Genomic DNA, 22,157 nt, shown 5'->3' with positions numbered 1-22,157 from the left:
ACCCCTAGAGTAGCTAGTCCAGAGCTTGTGGACAGGAAGAGGAATGGAAAGTGAAGAGCCAAGCTTCCCCCCCTTCCTGATGCAACAGTCAGCACAGCTGAGCCAGTATGCGTGGTGGTATACTTTGCTCTTGGTACTACTCCAGAGCAAGCAGAAACAGGGAAGGGAGGGGATTTTGGAGGAGCATCTCCAAGGTATAATGCCTCCTTGGTCTACTTCTATAATGGTGTAACTTACAAAGCACTGCATGTATTAAGCACTTTGTATTTTAGGGCTGTGCTTAAAGACACAGTCCAGCTCTATGAAAACATAATTATTCTTATGTTTTCTGATAGATTTTATGACCATATCGATACACTGAATCACACTGCTGCTAAGGCTTAACTGACATCGCACTCCAAAAGTATATGTACCGTAACTAATATTTCTGATTTCATGCATTTTAAATATTATCTTTTGATGAGCAAATAATCAGGGAAATGGCATAGTATCTTTTTTTCTGATTTATTTGTGCTATTTTGAAAATTTTGCTCATTTTTCTCTTCTGAAGCCTCCTATTCCATAAAGCATTTTCAAGAGTTTCATTGCATTTTTCCTCAATCCTCCTATTTTCTCCTGTGCTGTAGGATCTGAGGGAAGAATGTGTAAAGCTGAAAACAAGAGTTTTTGATTTGGAACAACAGAATCGAATGCTAAGTATGCTTTTCCAACAAAGGGTCAAACCAGCTTCTGACCTCCTTCTCCAGGTAGGAAGAAACCTTTGCCTCTAGAATCTGCTAAATTTAAGTTCAGTACATTTACATAATATTAATCTTCTTAAGAAAATGTTAGCAAGCAAGAAGTGACAACTGATAGACATAATATATTAGAAGAAAATCTATCTATCATCTGGTGGCATTGAAATTGAAAGTGTACACCACCAAACTTTAGCTGCGCATTATGTGCAGATGTGGAGAGAGAAGTTTATCTGAGGAATAAGTTACTTTTTGAGGTGCCTCCTCAGGATGATAAATGGGATCACATATGGGTTCATTATTCCTCTTGGGGGGCAAAAATTGTGGATACATAATTCCATAATATTCCATTTGATGGTAAACAAAGCATAATTTTCTGTGAGAAGGAAAACAGTCTATTTAGCTTTCTCCATGTTTGCTGCAATATATTACATAGACCCAGAGCAATATTTTTTTTACCTTTTCTGGGACAAGACAGTCAAGAACTCAGATGTAGAGTGACCTGTTTCCCATTTTTCCTTGTTATTTTGGAAAAATCAGGAAGGCTTCAGATTTTCTTTTGATGTGGCATTTCCCTTAATATGAATTTATTTTTATCTTCCCTATTATTCTTTGTTCCCCTTCCCATTAGAAGTGCCTAGCAGCAAAAATCTGACCATGAGCTGGGATGAAATTAAATGAAGGTAACTTTAGGTTGAGATTGAGAAGCTGCTTAAAGATGGTCCAAATTCTGCCCTTTGTGTGTATACAGTTGCCACTGAGATCAAAGAAAGGTACATGAGAGTACGGAATTTGGCCTATGTAAGAGCATGAATGAAACTCTTATGGAAATCACCAGGTGTTCCACACATGTATATGATGGTGAAATTTGGCCCTTAGGATGTCGTATATCTTCTCAAAGGAACTGGTGTCAGTCCTATGATTAAAGTTATTTGAAACTGGACTGCACCAAGTGCTATGGAATATACTGAAAAGAATGAACTTGCATTGGTAGCAGGAAGGAGTCGATCTAGTAAGTCTTTTTATTTCCAGCTTGTATGAATTTGTAACATTTATCTTTGTTGCCTCTCCATGGTTTAGCAGGCAGGCTCTTCATATCTGCAGAATTTTTCTGACTTCACTGCTTAGTCTTTATTGGCCAAGTGAGAAGGGGAATCACTGTTATTCCTAAACTCCATGTCGCCAATCTGACAGCAAAATGTACTGCTGATGTGCAACTGAACTAGCTCATCAACGTATTTTGAGCCCTTGTGAAAAATCAAAAGAAGAGTGTCACTGTATTTCAGACAATGATGGACTTCTGATAAAGATGATCAGTGTCAAATATTTTTTTGCAGAAAAACAGAACAGTAAATTTGAGAATTACCAAAATTTAACTCATTTTCTAAATTAATTTGCCCAATGGAATCTAATTCATCATCTGAGACTTTTAAGATTTTCAAAGAGATATTTCCAAATGATATTACTGAATTCTGCTAGATTAGGCAACTAATAATATGTCTGCCATCGGGGTTGCCACATTAATGGACACTTTGGATTATACTCTTAAACCCAGATTCAGAAAAGCTCTTAAGCACTTGTTTAAGTTACCCCTATTCAGGAATGTACTCAAGTGTGTACTTAAATACATGCCTGAATCACAATGCTTTCTTGAGTTGGGGCCAAACACCATAATTATTTGAAAGGGTGGTTGCTTAAATGTTCTGATGGTCCCTTCTACATACACAGGCAACCAGGAGACCACAACTCTCTCAAAACTTGTGGAGTTGACACTTTGCAGCTTCCAAGTGGAATCTCTGCACATTTAGCTGCACCTGGACGTTCTAAGGCAGTGGTTTCTGTTGATAAATTGTATAATCAATTCTTTGACCACATTTTGGTTCATTATGAAATATACTCAATAGACCAAATAACCAATGTCAGTCAGGTTTATTGCTATAAGCCAGTAATAATATAGTACAGGAAATAGTTTTTATACAATACCAGTCTCTGGAAAGCTGTCTTATGCACCGTTGTCACATTCACCTTACACGGACGGTGTGCTCCCAAAGTTACACATTTCAGCTGGTAGTATTTATCAGATGATTTTACAAGGTACACATTTCTTTACATGTTACTAAAATTCAGCCCATCAGTTTGTCCCAGTTCATTAACTTGTTCTGTTCCTTTCCTTATCTTTGTTTTGGATACTAGCATTCCAGGTACTGGTGTTTGAAGGTACCTTCTAGGTTTGTACCAGGTCAGAACAATCATATCTTGTCGTCTTCCTTTGGGATATTCCAGTACTGGCCTATGGGAATAACTCCCTATCTCTTGCTAGGGTAAAATACACATATGTCCTTATCCTGACAACTTTCCTATCTACTTAAGCCAAAGCTTACTTCAACTAATGCACGATGTTATGGGATACCAGCATAAGTGAATAGGCAGGATTATAGTAAAGGTCTAGGCTAGTTTAGTCTGTATAACTGCTATAATATTTGTGCTTAATGCTATTTGTGCTTAATGCATAGTAATATATATCTATGGTGTGGATAATATACATACGACTAATATGATATATGTACATGCTAGCCAGCATATATTGGTCAACATTCCAAAACATTTTACTAAAGCAACCTATCAACTGCATTTTGTGTTTTTTTGGTGACCCACCATAATGTACATGCACCCTCCACCCTGACACCGCAACCCTAATCCTGGCCTAATGCGGAGGGGAGACCCTTGGGGGATAGGTAGGGGATGGTGGAAAGTGATCTGCCGCCTGTGACCCATTTGGAACCTTCGCATGGTAGGTCGAGACCCACCCTTTGGGGGACACTGTTCTAAGGCAGGGTGTGTGACTGTGTGTTTTAGAATGGAGTCCCAGATCCACCTTCATTTACTAAGAACTATTCCCCAGTTGAATTATTCTCTAAAGATATAGTTGAGTTTAGAGAAATTATATGGTCAATAACTGTATTTGCTTTACATGTTGTGTACCCAGTTATAAATTCTGAAAAGCATCTAAATGACTTAGGAACATGAGTCCTATAATTTAGGGATGGGATTTTCAAAGGAGACTAACTCTGAGAATTTTGAAAATCGCAGCCAAGGCTCATAAGCCCTATTCAAAGTCAGTTGTACTTGTGCTACTCATTTACTTAAACATGTGTGAAAATATCATCATTTATTTATTGTTGATTTATACAATGCAGTACAATGTTATTTTCATACAAATCTCATCCTAAAATTCTGTGTACAATTAAATAGTTACAAATTTGAAATAAGTGAGTGCAGAGGAAGAAGAAAATTGAGTTAATCTTAGTTGTTTTCTTCTGTAGTTATCATGTATACCATTATCACCAGTGACTTGATTGCATGTTACCAGCAGATTATTCTGCAACCAGACATGAGTAAATTCTTTTATCTAAATTTAAATGTACTTTAAAAACTATATATGAATTTCTTGACCTACCAAATTTGTATTAAAGTATGGATTTCTTCCATTTCAGTGGTGTTGAAATCTTGCCTCAGTGAGCTTAAATGCTTTTCAAAATAATGAATCACCAGTATCACAGGTTATTTTAGTGCATTTGACTTTAAACAAAGCCTTCACAATCTGTTTGGTTTATAAACAAAAGGAGAACATAACACACTGTGATCATTTAAGGATGTGATTTAAATTAGAGTGCAGAACATGTTCCTTATATAATACTGAATGCACTATGCTGTTTTCCCTCATGTTTCGCACACAGATCAAAAAGAAAAACTGATTACTCCAGATTTAGCAAATTTCATGCAAGGGAGGTTTAAAAGACAACTATAAGAAGCCTTCACTGTAAAACAGTTATTAAGTATTACATTTTCATGAATTTTAGATAAATATAAGTATCCATTAAATCCAAGGGACTGATAGTACTGAACAAGAAATTACTGTGTTTATCTGGGGGATTTGATTATGCAGATTGCTACATTAATTCTTTGGCACTTGAAATTTCGGTGCGTCCATTGCTGGCAGTATATGTCACACGGGGGAAATCTCATTCCTATCTTGAAAAGATTAAGTAACCCAAACCCTGACATAAAAGACCAGAGTTTCCGGGAGCCGGAGGTAATTCAGTCTCTGCTCCGTCACCAATTTGTATGGAAGGTGAGTTTGTTTTGAGATTCTCTAGAGACATGCTTTCTTGTTGCTGGAAGTCATGTATAGAGTTGGCATTAGGTGTAGGCTAAATAAGCAAGTGTCTAAGGCACCTAATTTTTGCTGTTATCTAACCATCCTTCTCCTTGACCCACTGGGACAGTTTTGTGGAGGAGATCTTGTGGAGGTGCCTTCAACTCAATACCACCTGAAAAGCAGCAACAGCGAAGGCCAGGATCTGTGGCACTAATGGAGCTCCTGTCCAGTTGACCCCCTGCGGGAGGGTGGGGGTGGAGGAGAAATAAAGTACCTGCCCTTTTGGGAAGAGTATAGAAAGAAAGATCGGGAGCTCAGTTTTAGCTAGCCATGTTACATATATTCTGTCAGTGAGCCACACACCAGGAGGGAATGTTAGACAGGCTGAGATTTGAGGTTGGATGAAAAGGAGCACTCAAGGAAGACAAAGCCAGTGCATAGAAACTAAATGAGTGGAGAGGCAGGTACGTGAGTGTTTGGTATAAAGATGACAGGTTTCAGAGTAACAGCCATGTTAGTCTGTATTCGCAAAAAGAAAAGGAGTACTTGTGGCACCTTAGAGACTAACCAATTTATTTGAGCATAAGCTTTCGTGAGCTACAGCTCACTTCATCGGATGCATGCTGTGGAAAGTACAGAAGATCTTCTTATACACACAAACCATGAAAAAATGGGTGTTTACCACTACAAAAGGTTTTCTCTCCCCCCACCCCACTCTCCTGCTGGTAATAGCTTATCTAAAGTGATCACTCTCCTTACAATGTGTATGATAGTCAAGTTGGGCCATTTCCAGCACAAATCCAGTTTTCCCCCCCACACGCAAACCCACTCTCCTGTTGGAAATACCATGAAAATCAAGTAAAGGCATAAATAAATAACAATTTTAAATGAGAAGGTGCATATATATAAATTCGTTAGCTGAATTCTCTCAAGAATGTTGTTCTATCTCTTCATAAACAGAGTTACTATCATTGATGTAATTAAAGCACTTTGAGATCCTTGGGTGAAAGGTGTTAAATAAGTGCAAAGTGGTAGTAGTATTGTTCATTGATTTGATTTATTTCATCATACTACATCAACTACATAGTGAAATTTGCATAGAGTGTGGGAAGTATAAAATAATATTACTAATCGTAAGACCGAGGGCATCTCTGTTCCCAAACTCTCTTTTAATTGTCATTTTATCACTATCTCTACAAATATCACTTTAGCAGCTCTAGAACAAAGCAGGAAGTCTTTTAAAATGTCTAATTATGCCTTGTGTACATTTGGCTGGATTAGTATAATTCATTTTCCATGGATCTCCAGTATTGCTTAATTGTGTACCTAAAATTTGTCCATACTGCTGTGGCCAGATTGCTAAATTCTCATCTTAATGTAGGTATTAACTATTTTTGTATTGACTTCTATAACTATTTGAAGAGTGTGCTCTAAAATATGTATTTGAAGGGAAATACACTTACTTAGATGGAAATAGTTATCAACCTAGCAGAAAGGGGTAAATTGCTCCAACAACATTATTATACATGTGAAGAAAGATAGGACAATTAATTATTTAAGCCCTGACAGAAGTGGATGAAATGAATGGTCCAAAATCTGACCTTACTTTCAGATATCTTGAGACATCATGATGTTCTGAATACAGATGGTTAAAAGAGACATTACGTTGGCTTCTACCAGTTGAATATGCAGAATTAGTAGGTACTCCAAAAAGTAAGCAATTGCGGAGGAGAAAACAAACCCAAAGATCATCTTATATTGGTAGAAAAGGATGTCAACAGTTAACCATTCATTTAAATAACTGTACCAATATGTGCTGAAAGCTGCATAATTCAGACTGGATAGCATGCCAACTGTCTAGACCACACCTCATGCATATCTGCACTCTAAAGGCATATTTAGGAACAAGATCAGTAACTTTAAGTTTCAGCCATTTCAAGGCTCTGAAATTCCTGCAGTATAACCCCGCTGTTCACCTCTCTCTACTGTGAAAACCAACCATTTATTCCTTCCCTTTGTTTCCTATCTTTCACCTATTTACTGATCCATGAGAGGAACTTCCCTGTTATCCATGACTGCTTACTTTTCTTAAGAGGCTTTGGTGTGGGACTTAGTCAAAGGCTTTCTAAAAGTCCAAATACACTACATCCACTGGATCACTCTTGTCCACCATGTTTGTTGACCTCCTCAAAGAATTCTAATAGATTAGTAAGGCCTCTTCTCTCATAGCTACTTGGTTTCCTTAGAAGCCTTTGCCGAAGGACCTTGTTAAGGCTTTTTGAAAATCTAAGTACACTTTATCACCTTGATCATCTGGTCCTGGTGACTTATTACTGTTTAGTTTATAATTTTTTTTCCTAAAATCTCTTCTATTGACACATCAGTTTGGGCGAGTACTTCAACTTTGTCACCCAAAAAGAATCACTCTGATGTTGGTATCTCCCCCACATCACCTGCAGTGAAGACTGATGCAAAGAATTCATTTAGCTTCTCTGTATTGGCCTTGTCTTTATTGAGTGCACCTTTAACACATTTGTAGTCTAGTGGCCCCACTGCCTGCTTGGCAGACTTCCTGCTTCTGATGTACTTAAAAAGAATTACTGTTAGTTTTTGCATCTTTAACAAGTTTCTTCTTAAATTCGTTTTTGACTTTCCTTAATATACTTCTACATTTCACTTGCCAGAGTTTGTGCTCCATCCTATTTTCCTCAATAGGATTTGACTTCCAAGTTTTGAAGGATGCCTTTTTGCCACTAGCAGCCTCCATTTTTTTGCATTATTTTGTTTATGCATCATGGAATTCTTGTAGTCCTCCCACTGTCTTTTTTGATTTGGGGTATACATTTAGTCTGAGTCCCTATTATGGTGTTTTTCAGTGCTCTCCATGCTGCTTGCAGCGTTTTACCCTTCTGACTGCTCTTTTTAATTTCTGTCTACCTAGCATCTTCATTCTTGTACAGTTACCCTTTTTAAAGTTAAATGTTATTGTGGTGGATTGAGCTGGTATTTTCCCTTCTACAAGGATGCTAAATTTAATTACTTTATGGTCACTGTTACCGAGTGGTTCAACTATAGTTACCTCTTAGACCAGGTCCTGTGCTCTACTTAGGACTAAATTAAGAATTTCTGTTCTCTTGTGGGTTCTAGGACAAGCTTCTCCAAGAATAAATCATTCACGGTGTCTGTAAATTTTATCTCTGCATCATGCCCTTAGATGACATTTACCCAGTAAATATAAGGATAGTTGAAATCACCCTTTATTATTGTGTTTTCTAGTTCTGTAGCCTCTCTTACCTCTCTCAGCATTTCGCAATCACCGTCAGCATCCTGGGCAGGTGGTTGGCAGTATATTTCTGCTGCTATACTCTTATTATTGAAGCACAGAATTTCTATCCCTAGAGATTTGTGATATAGTTTGATTCATTTAAGATTTTCACCTTATTTGACTATGTTTTTTTAAAACCTATAATACCACTCCCCCACCAACAATACCTACTGTGTCAGTCCTATATATTTTGTGCCCAAGTATTACCATGTCCCTTTGAGTATCCTTATTCCACCAAGCTTCTGAAATGACTGTTATATCAAAATCCTCATTTAATGCTAAGGTCTCTAGTTCACCCTCTTCGTATTTAGATTTCTTGCATTTATATATAAGCACTTGTGCATTTTGTCCATATTTAGTTGCATGCCTTCATGTGTTATGCTTAAATGGGATTTAACATGTGATTGTTCCTTATTAGCTCTTACCTGTACTTTACCTACTTCTTTCCTACCTTCTCTACTATACTGTGTTCCCCCCCGTTAATAAATTCATCCCCAAGGGATGTCTGTGCCCAAAGCAGGTGGTCCTCCTCACCTGTCAATTTTCCCCCAGCTCCCATAATCTCTAATCCTCAGTAATCTTTTTTATTTTATGTGCAAGCAGTCTGGTGGTTCCATTTTGGATAGTTTAACCCCATCCCTCCTGTATAGGCCACTGCTTCCCCCAAAAGTTCCTCAGTTCCTTATAAACCTAAATCCTTCCTCCCTATACCATGCCCTCATCCTTACATTTAGACCTTGAAGTGCTTTCTGTCTTGGTGTCCCTGCACATGGAACAGGAAGAATTTCAAAGAATGCTACCATGGAGGTTCTGGACTTTAATCTCTTACCTAGTACCATTTCCTCCCCATCACTGCCTATAAAGCTGTCTAGATCAGTGGTTCTCAAAGCCGGTTCGCTGCTTGTTCAGGGAAAGCCCCTGGTGGGCCAGACTGGTTTGTTTACCTGCTGCATCCGCAGGTTCGGCCAATTGCGGCTCCCACTGGCTGCGGTTCGCCGCTCCCGGCCAATGGGGGCTGCGGGAAGCGGCACGGGCGAAGGGACGTGCTGGCTGCCCTTCCCACAGCCTCCATTGGCCTGGAGCAGCAAACCGCAGCCAGTGGGAGCCGCGATTGGCTGAACCTGCAGACACGGCAGGTAAACAAACCGGTCCAGCCTGCCAGGGGCTTTCCCTGAACAAGCAGCGGACCGGCTTTGAGAACCACTGGTCTAGATCTCTTGTGAGATCTGCTACCTTCGCGCCTGGCAGCCAGTTCTCCATGCCATTCTCACAGTTCTCACATATCCAGCTGTCTATGTTTCTAATAATCAAATCCCCTACTACTATTGCCCATCCCTTCATAATAACTGGAGTCCCCATGGCTGGAGGGATATCCTCAAAGCAAGAGGATATCATGACTTCATCTGGAAGGTGGGTCCCAACTATAGGATTGTTTCCCTCTGCTCCAGCTTGATGGTCTCCTGCCTTGAAACTTTCATCCTCCTTGCAATACAGCCCACTAATCAGATGAACAACTGACCAATTCAATCCTGAGAGATCTCTCAGATAAAAAGGAACAGATTAGAGAGTCAATGACCAACTTCTCCAGCAGCAGTATCCTGCCCACTCACTGTTGACTGTTACTAGTCACACTTCTGGGCATTTGAACCCAGTGAATCTTCCTCATAGGCTTAAAATTAAGTACTTGAGTACCTAAAATTAAGTGCCCTGCTGGATCAGAGTCATATTCACATTGATATAGGCATATGCTCAGTATTAGGAAAACCTTCCTGATAATGAGTTGTGTTACACTGTGAAATAGTTTCCCCTGGGAAGAGATGGAAGCCTCATCATTTGGGACATTGAAAACTAAACTGGATATAGCACAATTGTGAACAATCTTTCATCAGCAGTATGATGGACTAACTGACCTAATAGATCAGTTCCATCTCTAATATGTTTCTATGATCTCCTACTTGTCATGTCTGGCTTCTCCTAGTTCAGCATCTGGAGTCTTTCTGATCTCCCCCTCCCACCCCCTCAAAATGAACAAAGCTCACCAAGCATATAATCCTGGTGAACATGACAAATCTTTTAAGTGAAAATAACCCTCAGCAGCCAGCACTTCTCAAGTCCTTATAACACAGATTATTAGCCTTTAGGACTGCCAAATAAAAGCATTAAAAGGCTTTTCCATGTCTATACAAACATGAGGTTCTGTGATATCTTATGGAGGCACTTTTCACATCCAACCTCTGAAAGCAAGATTTGTCCTCTGCTCAACTGACAATAAATTGCCAGGGAAAGACTACCAACAGTAAACTGAGTAAATGGTTTTGAGGCAAAATATAAATGGTCTTTAGTGTAATATTTATAAATTATTTTGAAATAGGAATACAATCTGTTATAACAGTTGAAAGATATATGTGGGCATCGTCCTGATGAATGAAGATGGATTTTACTCAGGGGAAGTGTGGATCAAGAGAACACTTACGCCAGGCTCTTAGTGACAAAAATAAAAATACATACAGCTGAGACTGAGTGAGCTGTAGGTTCTGTTCCATCTTATGCGTCATCATCCTCACCAGAATTGTTCACTAAGTTCCATGGGGGCAAATTGTTGTCAGTGAGGATACACTGAGGCCATAGCATGTAGACAATGGGGTTGCCTGGGTGTAAGGACCTTTATTACTGATGGGGATGTGCGCAATGGAAAAAATCCAATTTTGCTTTTGTAGATCAAGGTGAGTATGCAGAGATAATCATTGGGAAAAAATATCATTCTACTTGTAAACTGAACACTTTAAATGTAGGAATCAGTGAAAGGCAAGAAACAAGGAAGCCTACGCTACCATTTTTACAGTTGCTTTTCAGAGGAGCCTTACACTTTAAACTTTTTATAAAAGCATTAAAAAGATACACTTTTCTTTGTTTAAATGTTGTATTTTGTTCCTCATAATCACACCTTCCTTAAAGAGAAGCAACCACTTGACTCAGGGGCAACCTGCTGTATTTACTGAACATAAATATAAGATGTCAGCTTGTCATGTAAATCCCTGGGTAAATTGTCAAAGTATAAGTGAGAGCTGTTTATAGGTAGCCTTTATTCTACGCTCTGAACTGTGTGAAAATTCTCTGAGCTCTGTTTGTATTTTTTATTACCAGCTCCAGACCATTTATTTACTCTTTGGGGATGTGGTACTGAATTAGCTCTTTGTTTGGAGTAGGGTGGGGTGGGGTAGGGTTTAATTAAATAGAAAGCAGTGGCATTTACTTGTTTACTTTTTTTTTAAGTTTACATAAAGTGCACATGAACAGTGTGGGGAATTTTCTTAATGAATGCAGCCTAGATGATACAAAGATTTATCACCATCAATTTTATGACAGGGACAGTATCAAAGATTCAGTAGATGTAAATATATTGCAGTTGATGCATTTCTGTGTTCAGTGTATATTATCCTGTTTGTTATATAACTTGTATATTTAGGCCAAGACTCCTTCAATTTCCCATTAAAACTGAGAAATCTTTCTCACTGGAGTGCAGACTGGAAAATTAGTTTGACTTGGAAAACAGACATCATTCTAGTGTTATCACAATGGGCAAAGCACTAGCCATGTGTTACATATAAAAGTGTAATTTCATGTCATCGGATCAACTTTTAAAGCCCCCTCATTGAAATTATGCAGTGGAATAAAATAATAGCCATTGCAGGACTGTCGTAAACACAAAGTGCATAAGCAACAGGTGTGCTAGATAATTGTTTTCTCATCATGGTGAATATTTCACACTCCATAACTCCCAAATGAAATTCCAAAACAATGCATAAGATTAAATGATTCAAAGATTTAGAGGGTTTCTGTTCTTTATTGTAAAAGAGAAATCTACTGAAATTCTAAAACGGTATGGAAGTATAAACATTATTATTAATGTTGCTAAATATGAAGTATTTATTTTGGTTATCTTAAAAGACTGAAATTTAGACAAAGGTCTACTGCTCAAAAAATAGTATGTAATATGTGTGTATATGTATTTATATGAAATTAATGGCTGATGTAATAAAAACAGAGGATTAATTTACCTGTAGCATCACTAAAATGAATATGTGAAACTCCCTGAAAATTTCACTTATTTTATCATCTCTTTTTTCCCATTACTACTTTATATAGCATGGTGATAGAACTTTGGGTTGTGAAACAAAATCAAACCTATGGCTCTATTATCTAAAACTGTCTATGCCTGTAAAGGTTATACTTGATTACATTGTAAGATTTTTAAACTTTTATCAAGTCAGTGTGATTTGTAAGTGATTTTAAATTAAACTTCATGGACTCTCACCAGATGACTCCAACTAACGTTATGTTAAGTGATTTTAGCAAACAAGGTTATTCTATAAGATTTTGTGCTGCCATCTATTACAAAACAAATAATTTCCCTGGCATATATTCTGGTATACTATTGGTATATATACTTTGTATACTATTATATATATATTGCACAGTAGTAAGAGGAGATGGGGGTAGTAGTTAAAGTGAAATGTGATCCATAATGAGTCATGAAACAGCTAGTCAAACAACCCAATCTTTTTGTATTGAATTTTACTAATGTGCTCCTTTCTTTCCCATATGACCTATCTTCTGCAATGATGGTTTGATACTGGTAAAATTCAGATCCTCATCCAAAGGCTGTGACACTATTGACTAAATCTCTATTGACTTTGCTGAGGATGTGAAATACTGTATTGCAAGATAAAATCAGCACATAGATGCTCAATGAAACTGAAGAGTCCATTAGTGCTTTAACTCTTAAATTACCATCTGTCTTCTTTCTTGATAAAAGCAGGCTGAAGTGAAAAGTTACCTTTGTTGTTAAACATTTTGCAGCATATTGCTAGACTTAACTCTAATTCTTTTGCATTTTTAGATGGTATTAAAATTAATTTGTCTCTAAACGTGAGCAAGCCATGTTTCATTAGTCACTCACCTTTTTCAGGATACTGGGAGGAGTGGTGATTTGTCTGTGTCCTGTGTGGAATACAAGGGCATCTTTAACGTTATGAATTAAACTCTCGCTGACTGCATTTGAAGTATGGAAACCAGCATATCAGGATAATGACATCTTGAATTAATAACAGTACTTTAGAAATCTCAAAGAGATGCCCACTCTTTAGTCTTTCTCAACTACAAAGTCATTGATGTGAATTGTTTTTATTCTACACCCATTTTGTAGAGTTTGAATTTTAAACTTTAATATTCTATTGTTTTAAAAACTGATACATACTCTTTTCAGGTTTCCTCTTATGTTCTGTTGACTAAAATTCTTCCTGATATGTCCACCTCCAGTGTACATAAGACTTGTGCATACTGTACATTTGTCTATGGACTTCAGATATTGTACATGAACCTGAGGAAGATTATAACCTTGTTTTTTTAAAGGACGCCTTAAATGCTGTTCTGTAAACCAGTCCTTGGGAGTTACTTGACAGTAACCTGACATATGGCCTTCCTTAAGGGACAGAGCTTGCCTCTGCAATATTACGAGTCATTCCCAGCCCATGAGGGAATAACTAATAGAAATAACCTTTAATTTTGATCTTCCATATAATAGCACGTAGGACCAGATTTTCAGAAGAGCTCAGGGCCAGATTTTCAAGTCCTCAGTCAATATGCTGAGCACCTTTGGAATTCTGGACACTTATTTGATCCCAAAATGGGAGCTGATCTTTTCTGAAAATCTAGTCAACATAATGTTATTTCGTGGACCAAATCTTGGCCCTGCTTTTCTCTACAGAGAAGAGTTAGCTAGAGGTACAAGGCCACAGAATCCTAAGCAAAACCTGGCACTTTTTCCTCCCATTCAGGAATAGATTCATAAGGCTCCACAACCATAGGCAGGTTTGTGACTCCCTTAAGCCCTAAGGTGGCTGTGGAGGGACACTGCTTCTCTGCTGCCCCAGCTATCAAAACACTGTGAAATTGAATAGGCCGCATACCTGGAGATGGTTATCTCACAACAGCTCCAAAATGGGATCAGTCATCTAGAAGCACAGTGTGAGGGAGAAAGGGAAAACACCTGACTCCTGTAACACTATCCTCTTTCTGTGCCAAGATATCAGTTTTAGGAACTAATCCTGGTCCTTCTGTCTACTCCCAAGCCAAGTCTATGGCAGATCTGCAACTTTAGTATCGCATTGACTTCTGCAAGCCCAGCACAAAGAGACAGGGGAGACAGGAACAGCACAAAGCTCCTCACTGTGGGTGGTGAGCACAGGTCCAAACCACCACGTAGGCAGAGAGACTGTCTTCCCCTTTCCCTTACACACCTGGCCTGGCTGTTCTCAGGAATGTCAAGGTCCATGTCTGTGCAGCTGATTGCCATGCTACTGTAAGACCACAGTTTGACTCAATAACAGTGCTTAACACTTGTCTTCAGATCACCATGAAAAACCATTTAGTTAATCCTCCCAATAGATCTGGTCACACTATTATGATCAATTCATTGTCTGATTTGGTGCCTTTTCGTTGTCAGGGAACAGGTTTTGATTTGTACTGTTCATAATTCAGAATTGTTTTGTAAATAGTTTTTAAGGAACCTATTTTGTGCTGTGGGTTTTTTTTTTTTTTGTGAACTCTTCCATGTCAATGGTCCCTTGAGTATTTGATATATGGGGGTTTGTGTTCAGTCTGTGTGATTGGCCAACTATGGTATGCTGTCTGTTCTCTGATTGAATGACCTAGTCATCCATAAATAAGAACCTGGACAAATGACTTGAGGGTGCTGAGTTTCTCAGGGAGGGAGTGGAGAGTGTTTTTTAGTGAGAAAAGCAGAGTAGAAAATAAATATATCTTGTTTGAATATTTTTCTTTTTTCTTTACAAAACATAGATGATTGTTTTTGTCTGCTTACATGGACTCAGATTTAAAAATATCTAGAATCTTTCCTGAGTGAAGATGGGGAAGACAAGTCAGATGTATTGGCTGTTCAGCAGATTTTAGATTCAGTATTCTCTTGTCACAATCATACCGAGTAATTGCGGTGGCTAATCTTTGGCTTTCCCTTCTACACCAAGTGGTACCCCTGCTTACTCGTCCCCCATTCCCTCCTGAGAGCAGGAGTGGGTCTGGATAGCCCTTTCTTGATCAGCAGACCCACCCAATCATGCCAAGGAGCTTCCATATGACTCCAGTAAAATATACAAGATCTTATGCTTTGTACAGTTGTAGTTCCTTAGAATAATTGTTCCACCTCAGTAGCTAGTCACACTGCACAATCTCTGTTCCAGAATCTGAAACATGTTCAGAATCTCCAGGCAAGTTTAAAGAGAGCAGCAGAGGAGGAAATAAGATTTCAGAAAACAAAAAATAAACCTGCTGTTTAGATTATGCCCCTTTATGCTTTTCTTCATCCTTCTCCTTTTGCTAGGTGATTACGCTCTTTATTAAAAATGATTGGTTTGGCTTTCTCACTCTCCCAGGCCTGGTCTACACTAGTAACTTACATCGGTATCGCTACATCTCTCAGGGGTGTGAAAAATCCACACCCCTGCAGGAGGAAGCTATATCAAACTAGCCCTTGGTGTAAATAGTGCTAGGTCAATGGAAGAATTCTTCCATCAACCTCACGACCACCTCTCGGGCAGGTAGATTACCTACACGAACTGGAGAAGCCCTCCTGTCAGCATAGGTAGTGTCTCCACTGAGACACTGCTGCAGCATTCTAAATGTAGACATAACCCCCAGTCTCTTCCTTCTAATACTCTCGCGCCCAAAACCTCAAAGCCAGTTTTTATACATGGGGTCATCAAGCAAAGACTTCTGGTGTGAGTGTGCATATCTGCATCTGAATACACTTGTGGACACGAACAGAAACTCCATCGTTAAGCTGAGGGGGGAAAAACCCCAGCTATTTGGATGTTCATGGAAAAGGGAATTTTAAAAAGACACCTTGCTTCGTTGAATCAGATTTAGGGAACAAGTTAGAAAATCGTTTTTTTTCCACTGTTTTCCCAGCTCTACTTACAGCACTCCTTTGTGATAAGTATCACTATATTTGTTTTACAGATGGGAAAGCAGAGAGTTAAGTGACATACTCATGTCCATACAGCAGCCTGAAACAAGGGTAGCCTAAACATCAAGAATTCCTGAGTCCCAGTTCTTTGCTTAATCCAGTAGACCTGTAATCTATAGAATAAATCTCTCGTTAGAACCACTGGAACAGGACAATTAAATCTTAAAGATGCTGAATTTGGGTCTGGCTCAGATAAACAGCCAAAATTGGGGTGCTTATTCAAGGCTTTGGGTTTGCAAAGTTATGGTTCAACCCTGCACATGTTTATTGTCCTGTAATTTTGGGAAAGTGTGTAAGTGTTTTCATGAGGTAGTTAGCCTTGGGCTGGAAATTCCACAAGATTAGGTTTTCTCACTCTATGTTGGGACTTCAAGGACATTAACAAAAAGTTGGGGAGAAAAGAGTTAATTGAATACTTCAGAATCTTCATTTATAGAAATAAACAAAAAGATTCAGGAGCAGTGAAGCTGACAATTTACACCAGCTGGGTGACTGCCCTTGATTATTTCCAAACCAGTTTGCCCATCCTCCAAAAGACGCTTTAAAGAAAAAGTGTTCAATAAAACACCTTCCGTCCAGACCACTAAGGCTTTTTAACAGAACCTTTATAAATGTACAAAATTTGGAATTGCTTTTCCAGAGCAGAAAACATTGCATTTTGATCAGTGTTGGAGAAAGAACTTTTATTAAAAAGTTATGAAAGTCTTGAAAGTAGGAATGAGGACATTTTGTGTAAATCCTGCTACTACTCTGCCTTCCACCCCCAACCTGCCCCACCATCTGTGACATTTCTATAAGATACACAAAAACATCTTTCAAAATACAGAACATTTTGGGAAAGGAAAAGATGGCTTGTTCAACATTAACGCTGACAAATTCATGTTCTTGTCATGTAAATAAATTAATCTTTTCAGTGTCTAACATGCTGGACTTTGAGAAACTGCAGTGAAAGAAGATTATAGAAAATGATGCTTATCTCTTCTGGTTTTTTATAGAATAAATGAATTATTTCAGCTAAAACTATGCAAGAAGGAATCTATTGAAAATATGTAATATAATGCTTATTTGGGACACCAGCTTGTTGCCTCTGAACTTCCTAGCAAAGCAGTGCTTACCTTCCTCTGTTGCCATGTATTGATCTAAAATATCTTCCATGAGCCTTGTCTCTCCTTTTCCTCCTACAGGCAAAAGGTTAGAGTTAGATAATAGTATTAATTTTCCAGACATCTGCACATGTTTTAGTAGCCTTTGGAAGGCTTGAAATAGTTTCTGTTTGCCCACCACAGGGCTAAAATACCATTAAGGCCTGGATTGAAGTAATACATAACAATCATAGTCTCATAGTTTAACCCTACAATAAAAAAGCTAATTTATTTTATCAGAGATTTAAATTAATGTGAGGAACTCCTCTCTTAACAGGAGCTGGAATGCCATTCCTGCAGAGCCACATGTGCATTTTGTATAATTATCCTTACAAATTTTAAAGACGTAAAACTGCAACAATCCTTGTATATACATTTTGTCCTGTGCTCTGTTTGTGTGGGTGAGAGAGAAAGAGAATTATGTGCTTCTTTTCATTCCAGACATCAGAGTTTTTGTTCCTGATATCTCTCCTGAAAATTCCTTCATTCCTAGGCTCACTTACTGCCTTGACTCAAAATACAGAAGAGGAGGTGGGGAGATTTGTGCCAGTCTCTAAGCCCTTATTATTTAACCTTTTTCCCCCTTGGAAATAAGTTGGAATTTTAGCATGGGAAATAATTTTGTGGGGGTCATGTGAATTTAGTTTAAATTAACTTTTAAAATATACACAATGATTAGGATATTTCTGAACACTTGAATAAGTGATCTTGAGATTCAAGACCGTTTTCATTTCTAACTCTAGGCTGGAGGAAAGCTTTAGCTTATCCCATTATAAAGTGATAAAACAGCATCTGATAGCAGCAGCTTGTGTGATAAAATGATCATGGCAGCAGTGAGAAAGAATCTAATAAGAGAATTGATCTGCAGATTCCAATTCTGTAAGAGCCAACATCGATCAACATAAATGTCAATAACAAGATCGTATTGAGGTCTGCCTAATTCCTTTAGATGATTTTTGGTTCTAGTGACAGAGTCAGGAAGTGAATGTGAAAAGAAGTTTAAAACAATAAGAATCACAAAGACAGAGGCCAACACTACATTATACTATAAATGATATATTACTGGCTATCCTGATATAAGCTACCTAATCACATGATGAAATTAATTAATAGTATGTAATCAAATAACTTCTATATTATACAGTGCATATTTTATAGATGGAACCTAAGCAATAGCATAGCTGTTCACATTCATATGTTAAAGTACTGCACTTGGGCACCCTGACAGAATAAAAGGCAGGCCTGCCTTTTTGTGTTAAAGTACAAATATCTTCTGTGAGGCAGGTCATAAAAGATAAATGGTATAGATTTTCCTTGTCATAAAAGTTAGAAGTATAAAATGGTATTCTGGAGTGATTCTGACCATGCTGAAATGTAAATGAAAAGTCTTTGAAACTGACTAATAAAAAAGATAAGGTGTCATAACTTGCAGAATTCTGTGTTACAATTTTTCATATACACATAACTTGCTGTATCTGTGTGATTTTGGCCATCCCATAGTAAAGTGGGAGGAAAATTTACTTCATTCATTTTAGATCAATAGAAAAGTATTTATGAAAAGTATTTACTGCTTTTTATGTGAAACAAATGAGCACAGAAAGTGAAGATTGATATTTAATAGGAGGGTTGAACACCTCAGAATGCATTTTGCAGGAAAGATGGTGTCATGAAATACGCAAGGAGTCTTCAGTGAGCTTAATGAAATAATTAATTGCATTAATCATTTACCTTCTGGCTAGCTGATTACCAGGTTATTGGTGTAAAATGTTGACTCTACAATAATTATAAACCATAGGGAACTTTATACATATTTTTCCCAAAAAAACAAATTAGTTGATTTTATCGTTGCTGCAGTATTTACACACTCCTAACTTAATGCTATTAAAATAAGAACTAATATTTTGGAGTTCTCAAGACTTGAAAACACTGATATAGTTATAAAATGAAAGCAAGGATCAGAGAGGATTACATTAAATCTGTCAGTGTAGCTTTTATTTAAAGCAGTTTATAAAAATTAATAAAACTAGGAGGACTTGAAAGAGGAATAATTTTAGTCTTATAGTAACTGAAGAATACAGAGAGATTATGCTATTTATGTTTATGCATCAAATATGTGCTTAATACCTCACAATTTACACTCTAGGACATTTAGGAATTTTTGCTTTCAACTTTCTCAGTACTTTTGGAATCTAATTCACTGCTTCTGCCTATCTTTGAAAGGCTTGATTACAACAAAGTGTAACAAGCCTGTAGAATCTGAAGCAGACACAAAACTATTGTTTTATATTTTGTGGTGGATTTGCTTTGTTAACAAGATTTTCTGATGTAGCTGTAACTCCCTAATCTTCCATACAAACGTTTGTAATATCACATCCTTGTACTTTGTCTTGAATGTTGTCAGTTAAGTCTCAGTAAACTCGCCTGTAGGATTTGCCAGCAAAGCTGACAAGCCACTATTAAGGGTGGGTTTGAATTTAAAGTCTGGCATCTTTTGTATCTCCTGACTTAGCTTTTAACAGCTTTATCCTGACAGGAGGGGGAAAAAATCAGAAATAAACAAATTAAAACTTGACCAGGGAAATACTTTTGCTAGATTAATAGAAAATCAAAATAAATTCCACTTGACTGAATGAATTCTCTGTAATAGCTAGAAGCTCTTTTTTATACTAAGAAATTATTTGGCTTACTGAACTATGTTTTAGAGTTAATCCTTTACTATTTATTTTGTGTATAACTTTCCCCACTGTTAATATTGAGCAATATTGTAAGCTTGTAATTTTGTTCCTTACATTTCAAACAGCTTTTTGTAAGACCAATAAATAACAATCCCCAACTGCTTGCTTTTATCACTATGAGGCATTTCATATCTTGGGATTCATTTACTGTAGGATAGAAAACAAAACAGCAACTATAAGGTTGAAGCTTCGGGAAAATAAGGATGCAACTCTGCAGATACAAACTGTAAGGCAAGCTAATTTTATTAAATCTACCAGTTAGGTTATAGAGAAGAACAAAGTAATAAACCTGAATCACTGATAAGGTGGATGTTAGTATTAAATATCATGGGAGGTAAGGCTACAGACATTCATTGCATTTTCAAGACACAGATTCCACATAATAGACCTTTAGAAGTATCACCAAATATTGTCATTAGCTACTTGTCCTGTTGGAACCAATACTCAGAGCAGCAGAAAGAACAAAAGATTGTACATTATGGAGCTAATTTTCATCAATTTTTTCTTGCATTTTGCATTCCCTTTATGATCAGTTTTATGGTGCCTTTGAGTCATACAAGATTACGAAAGTTTGCATGCCCAAAAATGGGGACTCAGAGTAAAGGTTTATTAATGGCTTTTAATGATCTAAAGGTTTAGTCAGCCTTACAAATATTATAAGGTGTTATTGTTAAACAGTCACAAGCAAATATTAGAATTGTTTTAAGATAGCATAAGGTTCCTACTCTATTTTTTACTGTACTTGCTTAAACCTGGGCCTGCTATGCACGTGTGAGCTGAAGAAGTTATCCACTTGAGCCCCTGGTGGATCTACTACCTATCATATGTTCTGTCAGCTGCCTCAGGTGAGTAGCTTGTCATTCTTTTTCAGCCCCATGGTTGTTCTGCACCCAAATAGGGGGCCAGGATAGGGTTTGGCTCAGCACTTCTCTGGCCATGGCCTCTAACTACAAGTACCCCATCCTCTTTTTTCCCCTGGCAATCGATGGGTGCAAGATGGGGATGGACAGGGAGACTTCTGCAGATTGACTGGTTGGCATCCGGCTCTGTCTTGTGTGTCCTCAGGACCAAGGTGCTGTGTGTGTCCAAATGTTTGTTACAAAGTATTCTATGCCATTTGAAGGGTGTCTGTAGACAATATTCCACCCAGCCAGCCAACATTTAAAAGCAAAGATCTAACTCCAATTATGCAGAATTCAGAGGTTCATGGTTTATTTCCAGTAAATATGGGCTGGAAACTATCCTAAATGTGGACACTTACTCAGAATGCTACAGGCACCTAACAGAGAAGATCAGGAGAAAAGTTAGTTTCCAATCCTCATGTTCATTCTCCTGAAAATGCTTTTTCTTTTTTTTTAAACTGAACTCCTTTTTCTGCTACTGAGAGCCATGCTGTTATTTCCTCATCCTCTACTGATGGTCTCGTTACACAGAAACTAGGGAGATATAGCTTTGGACCTTTTCTGTGCAGCCTACAAGATAGGACCAAATTTTATTCCGCAGAAATTGGAACTACTTGTCGCATTACTTCAGTCTCCACTTTGGAGCAAAAGCAGATGAGGCATCTTATGAAATAGACATGCATGTGCCATTAATACTCTTTGGGGAGCTTCAACTCTTGTAAAGAGATCTCTGAAAAGTGGTAAAGAGGACAGTGGACACTCTGGCATCTGGAAAAGGGCCTCTACAAAGCTGGACCCTTCACAGATCCAAATCATTAAGAGGTATGGCATATGTCGGAGGTAAGGGTAGATTGTCAGGATAAATAATAAAGAAGTTGTTAGGGAATTGGGAGGAAAAGAACTTTGAAAATTTGGACCAAGCATTGCCCTTGAAACGACGCTAGGTAATATCAGTAGTCAGTATGAAAAGAATGGTGAAAAGGCATATGCAAACGTAACAGCATTTCTGTGACACTGCATTTCCTGGCAATTCATAAACAGCGAGAGGAGGTGAATGCAAATCCTTAACCCACCTGATTAACTAGGGGGAAATTCATGGAGGTCAGTATTGCCATT

At 37.9% G+C, this 22,157-nt stretch overlaps 1 protein-coding gene across 1 annotated transcript in view; it reads left to right on the top strand.

Moving 5' to 3' along the window:
* Positions 1-22,157, top strand: part of NCKAP5 (NCK associated protein 5) — a 568,803-nt gene that overhangs the window by 444,365 nt on the left and 102,281 nt on the right. The window contains exon 11 of the mRNA XM_084643960.1: positions 627-746. Within this exon, the coding sequence (XP_084500086.1) occupies positions 627-746 (120 nt within the window). The remainder of the gene's footprint in view (positions 1-626; positions 747-22,157) is intronic.

Source organism: Lepidochelys olivacea (genome assembly GCF_965140295.1).
Source record: "Lepidochelys olivacea isolate rLepOli2 genome assembly, chromosome: 11".
NCBI lineage: Eukaryota > Metazoa > Chordata > Testudines > Cheloniidae > Lepidochelys > Lepidochelys olivacea.
The sequence above is the reverse complement of the archived record's forward strand: the minus strand, read 5'-3'. Positions and strand labels throughout refer to the sequence as shown.